The 14,215-nt window shown below is 45.1% G+C and overlaps 1 protein-coding gene across 1 annotated transcript in view; it reads right to left on the reverse strand.

The window, feature by feature from the left end:
- Positions 1–14,215, reverse strand: part of syde2 (synapse defective 1, Rho GTPase, homolog 2 (C. elegans)) — a 78,338-nt gene that overhangs the window by 45,945 nt on the left and 18,178 nt on the right. The window contains exons 2-4 of the mRNA XM_079739158.1: positions 10,339–10,628; positions 8,568–9,003; positions 1,805–3,012 (exon numbers count right to left, since the gene is read on the reverse strand). Coding sequence (XP_079595284.1) covers positions 1,805–3,012; positions 8,568–9,003; positions 10,339–10,628 — 1,934 coding nt within the window. The remainder of the gene's footprint in view (positions 1–1,804; positions 3,013–8,567; positions 9,004–10,338; positions 10,629–14,215) is intronic.

Here is a 14,215-nt window from a genome sequence, read left to right on the forward strand (position 1 = left end):
ATCTTAGGCCAAGAATTACCTATATGTAACCTTACACTAAAGTTAGTAAGTTGAACAGGTCATAACAGGCTCCTTCAATCCAACTCTTCTTGCTTCCCCCCCCTTGTTTTGTTGGAACTAGGCCAGACTACCTAGACATCTCTCCTACATGTGTCAGCCTGGAATTTGGCATAGCAGGCCAACTGCTGCAGTTGCCGGGGCAACTCAGTCAGTGGGCTGTGAATGGCAGGTTGAGACCAGGTCGGTTATACACACACACACATTCCTTCACAGTCTTAATATGTTTTGCCACGGACCACTGTCTTAATAGTTTTGTTACACATCCATCCAGCCAAACAAAGACAGGAAAGAGACATCAGTCCTCAGCTCTGTAAAATTACAGATATCAGCATAGTAGTGGAGCAACACTTTCCTTATTTACCACATTTATGTAAACTATGAGCATAAGACAAGTAACAAACATACACAAACACACACACACACACACTTACAGACCTTTCTGAGTATAAACCGTCCCCAACACATAGCAGTTGCCAATTATTAACCAACTGGCTACAATGGCACCACCAAAACTGTGCTAGGGCTTTGTAAAAGGGAGGGGGGAGAGAGACAACTTGGATACCTGTTTGGGACGAATACAAACAGCATAACAATAGCAGCAGCAGCAAGATTTCTGGCATACTGCGTCCAAATCCCCATACCCTCCCCCAGACCTCACCTTCATGGTCACTAACCTGGACACCATCTAAAACCTACCCTCTAGTCACTTCATCAGGGGACACACACACAACCACCTTACACCGGACATTTGTACATCGCTGATATTTCACAGCTGAACTACAGTTTTATTTTTGTATAATGGCAGATTATTAAATGATTCTAGCATATACTGGACACCAAAGACACTTAGATATAAGTGCATACATGTGTTGGATCCAAATAGAAAAAAAAACATTATATTCATGCTATCAACTTACCACATGTCAGAAATTCACTTGAGCAGGTAGAACTATGTTTTAAGTGTCAAACATTACCTGTGACAACCCAGAAAACACCACTACAGCAACAAGAACTGCAGGCAACTGGCGGTTACCTAGCAGTAACCGTGGAATGGGGATGGGGAGAAGTGTGTGCTGCTTGACAGATGAGCGTTTCATGGGACTTACTGTTTAACCCAGCACCCTCTGCCCCTGGTATGTCTCCCTATAGTGAGCTACCATAACCAATGGCCTGGTTTTACAGTTTTACTGCCAGTCTTAGCCTTAATTAGGAGGAATAGGATTCTCTTATTCCTCCTGCACGCTAGTGGCAAAAGTGAAAAGCTGGATTTCGCTCACCCTGGACCAAACTCACTAGGCTTGAATGAGAGAGATCTCTCTCCCTCCCTCTCCCTTTCTCTCCCTCTACCTCCCACACAATCCCTTTTGGACTCCTCCTTGCAGCTCTCCTCACTCAGCTGGATACAAAGGCCACTCTAAAGGCATAGAAGGAAGTGCAAGCACCAGGGTTGTGGTGTTCTGTTCTGTCTGATTTGTTCCATGACTGTGGATATAGGACACTCTTTCATGCATCACCAATGGCTGCAGGGCCAGAGTTTTTTACTAAATAGGCTTACTGTGGGTGTATGCACTTACTGCCCTTCCCATTAGCGACACAACGTCATTATATAAACCTACCGTATGGCAGCATCATTCAAGGTAATGTTAAAGTTTTGTTTCCATAACTCCAATACTTCAGAATTACTATTGATAATGTTTTCTTCAGGGAAGCTTCAGCTCGGGTTATTTAAGGGGTTCTGACTCACCTGGCAGCCTCTATTCTCGATCTCAGTGATGCACTTGTGTATGAGCAGTGGCACCAGGAGCCCCGTGCTCTCCCGCTCCACCACGCGCCACGCCTCCACGCCAAACACCCGGCGCTCCCGGCTGCCGTCCCCACCCCCGTCCAGTGAGTTCTGCCAGTGCTCCATCAGGTTAAGCTTAACGTAGATCAGCCCACGTGGCTCCAGCTTCACGGTCAGCTGGTGGCTGCGTGTCACGCGGAAAAGCGCTGGCAGCACAACCATGCCGTGGCAGCAGACGCGGTTGCGCTGCTTGGGCGCTGGTTCCCAGCTAAACACCACCAGCTTGAGGTGCTGGGCGTTCTCCAGCTCGATGTTAAACGTGTGGTCCATGTCCAGGAAGCTGGTGCGGCAGGTGAGCAGGGCAGTTCGTGCCTTGTTCACAGAGTCCACCTGTATGGCACAGTAGACGTCACGTGAGTCCACGCGTGGTAGCTTCAGGTCCTCTGCGCCGTAGAAGTGTAGGCTCATGAGCCCCGAGATGTACTGGCTGCACTTTGGCTGCAGGCTGAAACTGTATGGGCGGAAGGCGTCGATGTCTAGCTCAGTTCCGTGCAGCTTTGGAGGGGCCACCCCTCCGGCAGCAGTCCCCATGCCCCCAATCGCTTTTTCGGCTCCCACACTCCCAGGACCCAACTCCTTACACTTCCGCCCGCTGCCCTCCGTGCAGCCGCGCTTCCCGGACTTGGCGACCAGCTCAGGGGTGTCTCCGTCACTGAGATAGCCACCTTTATTGGCCGACTTGGACACGCCACTGTTCTTCTTCTTGCCGTAGTTGTGCTGGGTGGAGACACTGCTGTCCAGGTGGTAGCGTGAGATAACGTTGTGGCTCGCCTGCCCTCCTCCTCCGGGCGTAGACAACCTGAGATGTCCTGAGGAGTTCGCCATAGCCTCGGGACCCGAGCTTTTCAGCCTAAAGGAGTTGGCCCTGGTCTCTGATTGGCTGCCTCTGTTGTCACCGCCAATGCTGCTGTTGGTGTTGCTAGGGTACCCCTTGACGCTAAGCTTACGACTCAGCTCCGGAAGCTTCTTCATCTTCATGGAGATTTTCCTGACCGTGCGTGGGGACTTGATCTTGTCAGGGAAGGACCAGTTCAGGGAACTGGGCTTCTTGGCTGGGTTGGGGCTGGAGGGAGGCGAGAACCCAGCTGCCTGGGGAACATCCGAGCCATCTGCAGAAGAAAACATACAACATGAGGATGTCAATAAGTCACTACTTACATACTATCACTGAAATTCATTTTCGAAAATCGAATGTATGATGCCAGTTTAAATACAATTATTGATTTGAATCTCTCATGAAGACACCCTAAACACAGTCTTTACTGGGGCGTTACTGTTTGATTATATTATTATAAACCAATCAAAGGTTATGAAATATTAAAATAGGTTGTTTTCATATACATCTATGAATTAAAATTTATGATACATTGCTATATGTAACGCCTTCAATGGCAATTCAAAATTACAACGCAAACTGTTTTAGTATCATGAACAAGAGATGGGTTATGCATTATTGTGTGCTTCAATACTGTTGTGAAATTTCAAAAAGTACTCTGATAGATGGCATAGATGCGCATTTAGATTAAGATTAACATTTTGGAGAAAGAGAGCATGGAGGGTGGGTAGGAAGAAAAGAAGAAAATGAGAGGAGAAAGAGTGAGGGATTGTATGGCTGGTGGAGGGAATTTTAGGCTTCCTCAGCAGAACTTCACAGTTACAGTTACATTGGAACTTGTCAAATAACAAGGGGACAACGTAGTAAAATTTTAATCGTCAAAACAGAGTGGCCCAGTCCCCTTTTTGGACAACTTCGGAACTCTGCTAAGAAGATTTAGTTCTTGACTAGCCTGCCACTTTTGCACACATTATAAAAAGGTATTTTTGGGGTCCATTGGGTTCCTTGGTAAAAAGGAAGGAGCCTGTCGTGGAGGATTAAACAAGGACGGAACTGTGGGTTTCTTTAACGGCATCCATGACTTTCGGCGTACATCGTGCTCAAAGAGAGGATTGGGTATATACACTTGCAAACAACAAAAGTTAGCCAGGCACACAGAGCTCAAAGTTAGCAGCACACACACACACACACACACACACACACACAAACACCACAAAGACCCCCATCCCAAGTCACCCTGTATCTGTCGTCCAGGAATGTAGTGCTGTTGAAGTCTCCTTAATGCGCCGAACAGACAGGTGCGGAGAGGCAGGGTCTGGATGGGTGTGTGTCTGCACGTACGTGTTTATTAGTGTGAGTGTATGAGCATCCGTTATTATGCGTCGGGGCATGTTAGCACGTGTAAGCAAGTGCATGCCTTAACCCCATTGGGATGCAATGCATGTGCACATTCTCAGTTCAGGGTGTATATGTCATGTGAGTTTGTGTTTGCACAATGTGCTTTTGGGGGGCGATACTGGGCTTTGCTTGTGTCAGAAAGTGAAAGTGAGTGAATGAAATCCAGTGTGGGTTTAGAATATACAATACCTAGGTACAGACGGACAGAAAGACAGACAGACGTCCTGAATGACGTTGGAGGTAAACAAATCTGCTGTCCCTGTAAAACCCTTGTGTTAAATGTGTGTGTGTGTGTGTGTGTGTGTGTGTGTGTGTGTGTGTGTGTGTGTGTGTGTGTGTGTGTGTGTGTGTGTGTGTGTGTGTGTGTGTTTAACGTTAGAGAAAAAAGCCAGCGAGTACGCTTGCAAACATAGTTTTGTACATAGCGGAATGATTGGCATAGTTGTCCCATGGTTTCCGCTCTCTGTGATGAGGGCCCCAACCGACACTGTTGGACTTTCTTTCCCTCTCCGCCTCCATCACATTCAGCAGCACAAGGGGCCATTCCTTTGTAAGTGACGCCCAGGACACCCAGTGTGACATGTACATTGGAAACAGAATCCCTGCTACTAGAACCAGGCATGCAGGCTCTCCTCCTCCTAGCACAACATGGCCCCCTGCCAAGGCTGTGCTCATGCAGTGTTGGCCACCCTGCTGCAGCAGCAGGAGCAGCAGCAGCAATTCCAGCTAACTGGTAACTGTAGCAACAAATTGTCAACTAATTCAAGGCCACTCTGCAGGCAAGTACTGTCTTGTTAAACTGCTGATGATGATTAAGACCAACCATGAGAGTGGTAAAGGCTCTGTAATAAGATGCATCTTTAAAGTTCTTAACTGCTGTAAAGTAACAGAGACCATGTAGCCACCCTCACTAATAAACAAAATGTATTACTATGACCATTATCTCCTGGAAGTAATGCGTCTTCCTCTCAAACTAAACCTGACCATTGCAATCTTCCTCTTCTAGATAGATAAGATAAGCAACACAACCCAAGCTCTCTCTCCATGTAATCCTAGTTGTTTAGGCTAATTCTAGGCCACTTTAGGCGACCCGGCCTCCTCACTGAACTGCACTGACCTAAACAACTCCCAGAAATAGCTTATCACATTATGAGCCATCCGCCAGATTCCCTCAGCACGACATGAGTAGAAAGACAGTGTGTGCAATATGGACATCATATAAACTACATCAATCACGACTCCAGCTTCTATACAGGGCATTGAGGGAACACTACGACGGGGCAATAGGCTGCATGACCCGTCTGGGGAGTATCCGGCGGCCCAGAAAAGAAGCAGCCATCCGAACAGAGGAGGGCCATAGTCATACCAAGTCATCTGCATCTGAACCACTTCATTAATGCAGCACTCTCTTGTTCCCAGTCAATCAAGGAGGCTGCCGTCCATTTTTTAATCTTCACTAAGTGATCTCTGTGCCCTCCCATGTTGATAACACAAGATACATCGCAAGACTAGAACTCTGGATCTGCTTCAACACCATGAGCCCGTTGACAGCTCAGACATTTTTAGACATTAAAACAAGGTGAAAAAACATCACCAAGTGTTACTGAATGTGAATATTTTAATTTAGAATCATTGTTAACCGTATACAAGGAATCCATTTATTGTCCTCACTGCAAATATGTACCTGCTCTTTCATCTGTTCAACCTTCCTCTTCTTTTACACATTTCACAAGACGGCTACCTAAATGTATGTATGTATGTATGTATGTATGTATGTATGTATGTATGTATGTATGTATGTATGTATGTATGTATGTATGTATGTATGTATGTATGTATGTATGTGTGAGTGAGTGAGTGAGTGAATGAATGAGAGAAAGAGAGAGAATCCCCTTATTTCAGCCGTCTCAGGCTCCCCTGTCCCATCCCTCTTCCTCCCAACTAGAGGAGAAGCACCATGTCATTCTTATATAAAGCCAACTACATTGGCACAAAGACAAAGAAATATACACACACACGTGTACAGGAGTGAACATCGCTACTAAGGCCCAATCCCATTTCCACCCCTTACCCCTTCCCCTTCCCCCTTGTTTTTGTAGGGGTAGGGCTGTCCAAATTCTTATTTGGGTTGAGGCTAGGGCCAAGACGTAGGACTACGTAGCCCTTGAAATGAAGCTTCCAAAGGACCACACTTTAAAGGGAGGGCTTTGAGGAAAAGCCGGCCAGCAAATTTGGCAGCTGACATGAATCCTTTTTTTTTTTTTTTGGAAACACGCCTTATCTTGGCCTCTGTTGACGTAGCAGTCCGCGAGCTTCAAGCGATGATGACGCGACGTAATGGAGGGGTGTCTCATTTCTTAGGGGAACGTTTTACCCCTCTGTATTGAAGGGGCAAGGGGAGGAAATGGGATTGTGCCTTAATGTTGATTTAGATACAATATCAAGGCAATGTTTAATTCACCTATCTCCCTGCTCCTTTAACATTCCATAAGCACCCACATATCCCAAATACAGGCTGTAGAACATCGTCAATTTGTGTCGGTCACTTGTATTGCCGGTGTGTGTTCCCTCCATGTGAGAGGGAACACACAGTCCAAAGTGTTGTTCTTGGCTGCTGAGCCCAAGTGTGGGATGGCGTCACCAAAGCCACAGGAATGGGCGACAAAGTCAACAAGCTGGCAGTTCCGGAGCGAGACACGGTGGACGTAGGTTGGGTGGTGCTGGTGGGTGTAGGGAGTCTGGGGCTGGTTGTTTGCTGCTGGTTTATACAACAGCAAAGAGCACAGCAAGAACACCAGCTCAATGGGATAGTCCATTTACTCATTTGAGAAATTAAACTCAATTTTTTAGGTGCTTGCACAGGTCCAACACCAATGTCGATGGTTATTTTTGGCTAGTGTCAGCTTACCTTTTTTGTTGGAATTGGCCAACATTCTATAGTTTTTTGTGGGTGTTTGTTGGGGCATTGCAAGTTTCCTTAAACTAGGTTGGTTAAATGGCAGGGCATCTCGTCTCTTTTGAATACTAGAACAACATTGCACCAAACCTTTTCATTCTAAAACAAAGATTGCCTGTTTGTCGATGAACAAAACTCCTTCACCGGATTAGAATGTGCTGAACAAGCCAATCTGCTCTGCTATTATGTCAGCTCATACCTGCCTACTGAACAAGAAAGGCCCTAATTTCAGCAGACTGATGACAGCAGCACATTTCAAAGAGGCCTGCGAAAAACCAACCTATTAAACTGTATTTAGAAATGAGCGCTCCCCCCCGTAGTACAGAGTGTGTCTCTGACTAGAATTTGGGTACAAGGAGACTCCTCTGGGAGTGATTGAATCCTAATCACAGAGTGAACTTCTTGGGGGGCAGGGGGGGGGGGGGGGCGTGGATGATTGGAACAGTGAGCCAACCATGACTGTTTTTCAGGTGTCAATCAATCTCCTCTGGGTTGCTTCAAGTACTTAAGGTCCCAACAAGGAAGGATCAGTGTGTGAGAGTTCATTCAATTCATGGTTTCAATTTTGTAGCTTTTTATAACAAACAACTGTATATGCAATGCATATCTTTATCTATTTTAAACGAGGCCACATTAAACCCTTAATTGTCAATGACAGAAGTGGGGTTTATTGTCTTCTGAGCAGAAGACAATTAAAGTTAAGTTAACAAAGGCATAGCTTTGGTCTTCAGATGTACTCTGTTGGGGGGGGGGGGCTGTTGCGTGCCACAGTCAAGAGTCGTTTAGAGCTATAATTATATGCACAGCTCAAACGGTTAAAACTACCATGTTGCCACAACAGACACGACAACAGGTAGCAAGTCAGGAGAACAAACAAGGAAAAATAGTCCATAGGGAGTGTCGACATAACACTGGTCTGAGACCACCCATTGGAAGAAGAAAACTTGCAGATGTAGAAGTGCCAAACACACACACACACACACACACACACACACACACTTGGATAAATGTATTATATATATATATAGGACTGAAAGAACATTCACATTTTTTGTGCTAGTTTTCATCTTTTGTGGAAGGTATTAAAGAGTCTATAACATGAGTGATGGAAGATTTCTCCCTGCTGATGTGTGACTGCTGTTCCACTGTTGAGTGACACTGATGGTAAATGCTATGATTAAACAGTGAGAGGGTCATTGTCAGATCTAATAGGATCTTGTTTTGTTCCTATTTGATCTTTGTTTGGTTTTGGTTCCCAATCTCTCCATTTTCTTATTTTCTTTAAAAAGTAGCAGAAACATAACTGAAAGCCTAGCAGCAGCCAGAGATAACTAAGAGCTAAATAGACTGTGTGTGTGTGTGTGTGTGTGTGTGTGTGTGTGTGTGTGTGTGTGTGTGTGTGTGTGTGTGTGTGTGTGTGTGTGTGTGTGTGTGTGTGTGTGTGTGTGCGCGCGCATTCCCATTCCCTTCCTCACCTGTTGCTCTGCTGCTGGAAGCCCCCGCCTCCTCCTGAGATTTGCAAGAAAGCATCTGCCTGTGCAGATGTGGTGCATCTGTGGAATGTGTGGCATTCCCCTGGCTCCCATCTCCTCCTTCACCTCCGCCAACAATGCAGGCCAGGCCCCCGCCTTCCCTAAGCTTCTCTGGCCGGGCCGTGTTGGTGGAGGTGTCTGGCGTCCTACAGGAGCCTCCATCCCAGCACCTGCTGGGCCTCCTCTTTGGGGCTTGGCTCTCCTGCGGAGGTGAGGCCAGTGGTCTCCTAGAGGGGGGGTTGTTGTTGGTCACCTGAGCTGGTTCTTCGTCCTCAGGGATGGGGTTGTACCAGATCTCACCCTCGTCATCTGCATCGTTTTCTTCAGCTGGGTCAATGCACCGGATCTGTGGCGTGACCCGGGCCTGGCCCACGCAAACCTTAGGCAGGGAAACAAAGACATTAATGTAGTGATATATATTTCTGCTAGAACATATAGTCTAAGACATTCCTCGCCAACACGTTGCCCGCCGGGACCCTGTGAGTCGCATGCATGGATGTTCCAAAAGTGACAATTCCTGCACTTTCCATCTGTGCAGACGGTTGTGAATGGAAATGCCACTGCCCCTGCGACCGCTGACAGGGATGAAAAAAGTACACCAAGCTCACATTTCGGCATGGCCAAGAGTTCAAAGAGAGATTTTGCTTTCTTTTGGTTTTGTTCAACGTATCTCTGTGAGTCTGTTTTTTAACTAACAGAAAACCTGCTTAAGCGATGTGCACCTCGAACATTCGATTAGAGTTGCTGTGTCAAGTTATACACCTGAGTACAGTGCTCTGGTGGATTCGATGCAATGGCAGGCTTCACACCATGAAGAACTTGTATTCATAATGGTTACATATGCATTTGTATGTTATGAAATGTTATGTGTGTAATATGTTTGTACATTATATTTAAATATTAGATGTGTGTTTTGAGAAAGTATTAAGGTGGAATCTTTCAAAATGCAATTCTAAGAGTTTAAACTTAAACTTATTTTTTTGTGTTGTGTGACTGCTATGGAAGTGGAGCTTTTTGAAGAGCTTTAAGTGTTGGGCACATTGAACAATATAATTGTATTATTGTGCCTTTCCTATAATTTATGTTCAGATAAATTGGCAATGACTTTCAGTAACCATTCTTATATTTTGAGATAAATGGGATCATAATTATTCCTAATTAATATTAGTCTATTTCCTTTGATTGGTGTTAATAGAGAGCAGAACAAAAATATAGGCTTATTTTAAAGAGGTGTTTACACTTATTTTAATTAGGAAAATGATTTTGAATGGAGTAGCCCTTGATATAATTTCGCATCCATCGGGTAGCCCTCAGCTCCAGAAAGGTTGGAGACCCCTGGTCTAACAGACTGTAAGAGAAATTGCTTTTTTTTCGTTCAAATGCTTCACTGAAAGAGCTTCACTTAATTCACTTATTTTCAACGAGAGAGGGAGGATCACCAATAACTTAATAAACACTAGGTCAAAAGCATCGGAGTGAGTATGAAGGTTTTGCAGAGGACGGAACATTTAGTAATTTGATTAAGGAAACATTTAACAAGTGGACATGGAAAAAAAAGTTTGGGCTTGACACCTGCTTGGAACTAATCAAAATATATAATAAGAATGAGCTACTATGGTTGTTGACTGTAGAAGACCATGAAAGCATCCCCGAAGATGATTCGCCAGTATAATACTCTCCACATCTGTATTAAAAAGCCAATTATCACCAGTACCTGCGGCAGGTGAAAACGCACTGGGCGTGACGATGAAACCCCTGGGGGCATCAGGGGTTCAGGGGAAGAACTGGGACGAATGAGAGGCTGGTCACGTGAGGCCTGTCCTCCCTCCTCATCAGCCCCCAGATCTCCAAGGGGCTCCTCGAACCCATGGACCCTCCCCAGCGAGCTTTGCTGCAGCCAGTTGCGCTTCTTGGAGACAGTAATGGAGTTGAGCATCGACCGACAACCAGGCGGCTCATTGGGTCGTTGGTTTGGCTCGCGGCCCTGTGCATTCTCATCGGGAACTGAGAGAGAAAGAGAGAGTATTGTTTTTGCCACGTTCCACTAAATAATCCACATCTGAGGCATTTGTCAAATGTAAGATAATATGTATGTAGATATTTGACACAGGTTCTGGTTTTATCTTACCCTAGTTTGAATAAAAAATATCTGTATCAACAAACCTTCCTTCAGTCCGTTTTGAAAATCTGCCTCTTCTGACATCACAAGCTGGCGTATCCACCTACATGTATATATCTAGGACCATACATCTAAGTGGACACGGCCACATGTGATGTCAGAAGAGGCAGATTTTCAAAACGGATTGTAGTGGCTAATCACATTCACACCTGGAGGTATAATATGTTACCTTTAATGGGAATTAATGTACTCTTATTTGTCACACGACATTTGCCAATTCTGGGACAATGTCATTGTAGATTACAATCAAACTAAAAATGGGACTAAAAGTTCCAGGATATTTGGTGGAAACACAGCTTTTGACTTTGTTTTTCCCACCTATTTTCTTTCTTGTTCCTCTTATTCTAAAGCAGGCCACTGGTGGCCCGGGCCATAACTGGCCCGCCAGAACTGGCCTGTCTGGCCTGCCAGATTATTCTGAAGTAATATGATTGATTTATTGTTATTTTTTTAATATCTAATATCTATATCTGTTAGCTTAAATGTAATGGGCCGGATACAGTGAACTTTTTTGTTCTTTCACAACCTTTGAATTTAATTGTATCAAATCCTGCTACTACTCCTGGAAGGTTAGAGACACTCTCGTCACGGTCACGTGTAAGCTGCGAGGGGCTGAGCGGGAGTTATTGGAAACTATGCAATATTAAATTAAACGGAACCCCCCTCTATAGGCCTATATACCACAACCATGGCGACCCGACATTACGTATTTTTGTATGACACTGCATGTAGAGAAAGGCAGGAGCTGTTGACAAAAGTCCACAAAAGATTTAAGACGCCAAGCTCTGAGACTTTGCTGTTTAACGCAAGTAGATTCTCTGATTAGACTACTTCGCCTACAGCTCTTCTAACGGGGAGTAGGCTAGGAACGGAGGTTTGTGTGTGCGCGCAGTCAATGAGCACCCGCTGTGGTGTGTGTGTGTGTGTGTGTGTGTGTGTGTGTGTGTGTGTGTGTGTGCAGTCAGTCAGTCAGTCAGCACCCACCGTGGTGTGTGTGTGTGTGTGTTGTGCTGTGTGAAGTGTTTTAAGAGTGGTTGGCTGCTTTTTTAGGTTTGCACTACTGCCCTCTCTCCAGCGAAAGGCCTTTCTACATTGCCAAGCCGGTTCGGTCGAGGCTTAGCACGCCCGGCAATTTCACCATCTTATCTCAAGTTTCCTGTGTAAAACCGAGGGGGTAAAATCCCCCGTTCGTCATGTCGCGGGCATTCTTGGTTCACTGGAGAAGGCGGGGCTACGCACAGAGTCTAGACCTCTTTAGAATAATTTGCATATTCCCGAATGTTTTTATTTTTTAATGAATGAAGACACCCGCATGCAAGAATGAGTTGACGTCTGAGTGTAGGCTACAAACGGGATTAACTATTTACAAGTGCAAAAACGCCAAAAAATTCTTTATTTTGCTGACCACTTTTGGGTTAGGAACGGGTTAGGGTTTTTTATTCTGACAAAAGCCTCGTAAGGACAGTTCCTCTGCGTCTCTCTCGTAGATCGCACCATCTTTCAACGTCTTTGTTTAATATGAGTGCATCACCTTCTCTCACATGATCAGCAGCTCACGGATTTCACTTTCTCTCCAGTTAGAACTGCTCATGATGATATCGCTGCGTTGTCTCTGTGGAGACAGTGCAGCAACAACTCTACCCAATATGATCAGGCATGACATTTACGTGATTAGGGCATACACTTGTTTATATGTACGTCTTTTAAGAGTCATCTACTGCTTGGTAGGCATATGACTAAGCCAGCTAACGGGCCTGCATCTCAGTTCCAGTATGTCAGTATGTAAAGTATGTCATCTTTTTGCCATTGAGGAGTACAGGTACCTCAGCAAAAAATCCTTTTGTGCGGAATCCGTTCAAAAGGCTGGAGAACGATTAGTATTTTGAATACAGAAAAAAGAGGAAACCAGTGAGCTGTGGAAGGATATTGTTTTTTTTATAATAAGTAGCACCAGCGGCGATGAGTGGGAAGTGAATACACAAAAATATACGGTGGTGACTCGCTGAGTCCTTTTCGAAGGCTATATAGAGAATATGCATGTCAAAGCAAACATAGTGAATGAGTGTGTGTGTGTGTGTGTGTGTGTGTGTGTGTGTGTGTGTGTGTGTGTGTGTGTGTGTGTGTGTGTGTGTGTGTGTGTGTAAATAGCCAGCATCTAGTAAAAACACACCTTTTCAAACAAATCGCACATCAACTGCAAATCATACAGTATTTTGACAGTCCCCTTTTCACAAAGTGTTGAAAGGCTGTGGTGAGCAGACGCTAAGAGGGTGGGTGGGGAAACTGGTGCTGAGGACCTTGTTTTGTTATAACATGTTCTGCAGAAGGTCTGTGTAAAAAGATTGTTTTAATGCCCGACTCAAAGATGTGTGCCCCTCTACACGCTATAATGACGAGGCTAACTTCTACTTTTCCTGTAGGTAATGCTTTTAAATGCAATGACCAGCCGCCTGGCTGGGCAGCAGTGTTTGTAATAACGTTTAAAAGAACGGTGTTAGGTAACGCCGTTATTTTTTCAGTAACGGGGTAATCTAACTAATTACTATTTCCGTCTTTACAACGCCGTTACCGTTACTTTACGATAAATGCAGTGCGTTACTATTAATTGATTGAATAAAGTGCGTAATCCGAACGCACCCCTCGCTCCAAACACAAACTGCTAGTGAGGAGATCGGGTGGGTTAACAACGAGATAAGCGATTACGATTGGGTAAGGCAGAGTCATGTTTCATGGTAGCCAATCGGAACCAGTGTTTTTACACACAAGCCAGGACACGCGCGCCACACACACGCAAACGCACACACCAAACAGATTCGATGAAGCAGCAGAAATGGCGATGCCGGAGCAATCCGATGAAAAGTTGGCATTTTCTGTAGTATTCGGCAGATGTTCCACAGCCTTTGCAACCAAGCAAATTGAAATTCAGGCCCCATCCACACTAACCCGGGTAAATGTAAAAACGCACGTCCGCAATGAAAATGATCTCCGTCCACACTATCGTTTTCAGAATGTTTTGCATCCACGTTCCTCACTGAAATTATTTTGATAAACAGTTGTCATGGTTACGTAACTCCGCCACGCCTTCTGTTTAGATTACAGGCGCGCGATCAGCTGATATTTACAGTTGATCAGCTGGTTAATCATTTTCGACCCGGCCTTGTCCGGAAACGCCGCTCCAAGTACGGTTTGAACTGTCGTCTTTCGGGTTTTTTACCACTTAAGAGCATCAAGTACAGCGCTCGCCTCCGGCGTTGGAGCAACGAATATGTTTGAGCCATTATGTCGAGTTGTTTCTGGAGATAAATTAGTGCATTGTACAGAGAGATCATCATTTGCATTTCACCTGCCATTTTTTTGATGAGCTCGGTCTGGTTTTCGAAAAGCATCGTTTTCAGTGTCGGAATTCTCCGTT

The sequence above is a fragment of the Pollachius pollachius genome (genome assembly GCF_949987615.1).
Source record: "Pollachius pollachius genome assembly, chromosome: 7".
Taxonomy (NCBI): domain Eukaryota; kingdom Metazoa; phylum Chordata; class Actinopteri; order Gadiformes; family Gadidae; genus Pollachius; species Pollachius pollachius.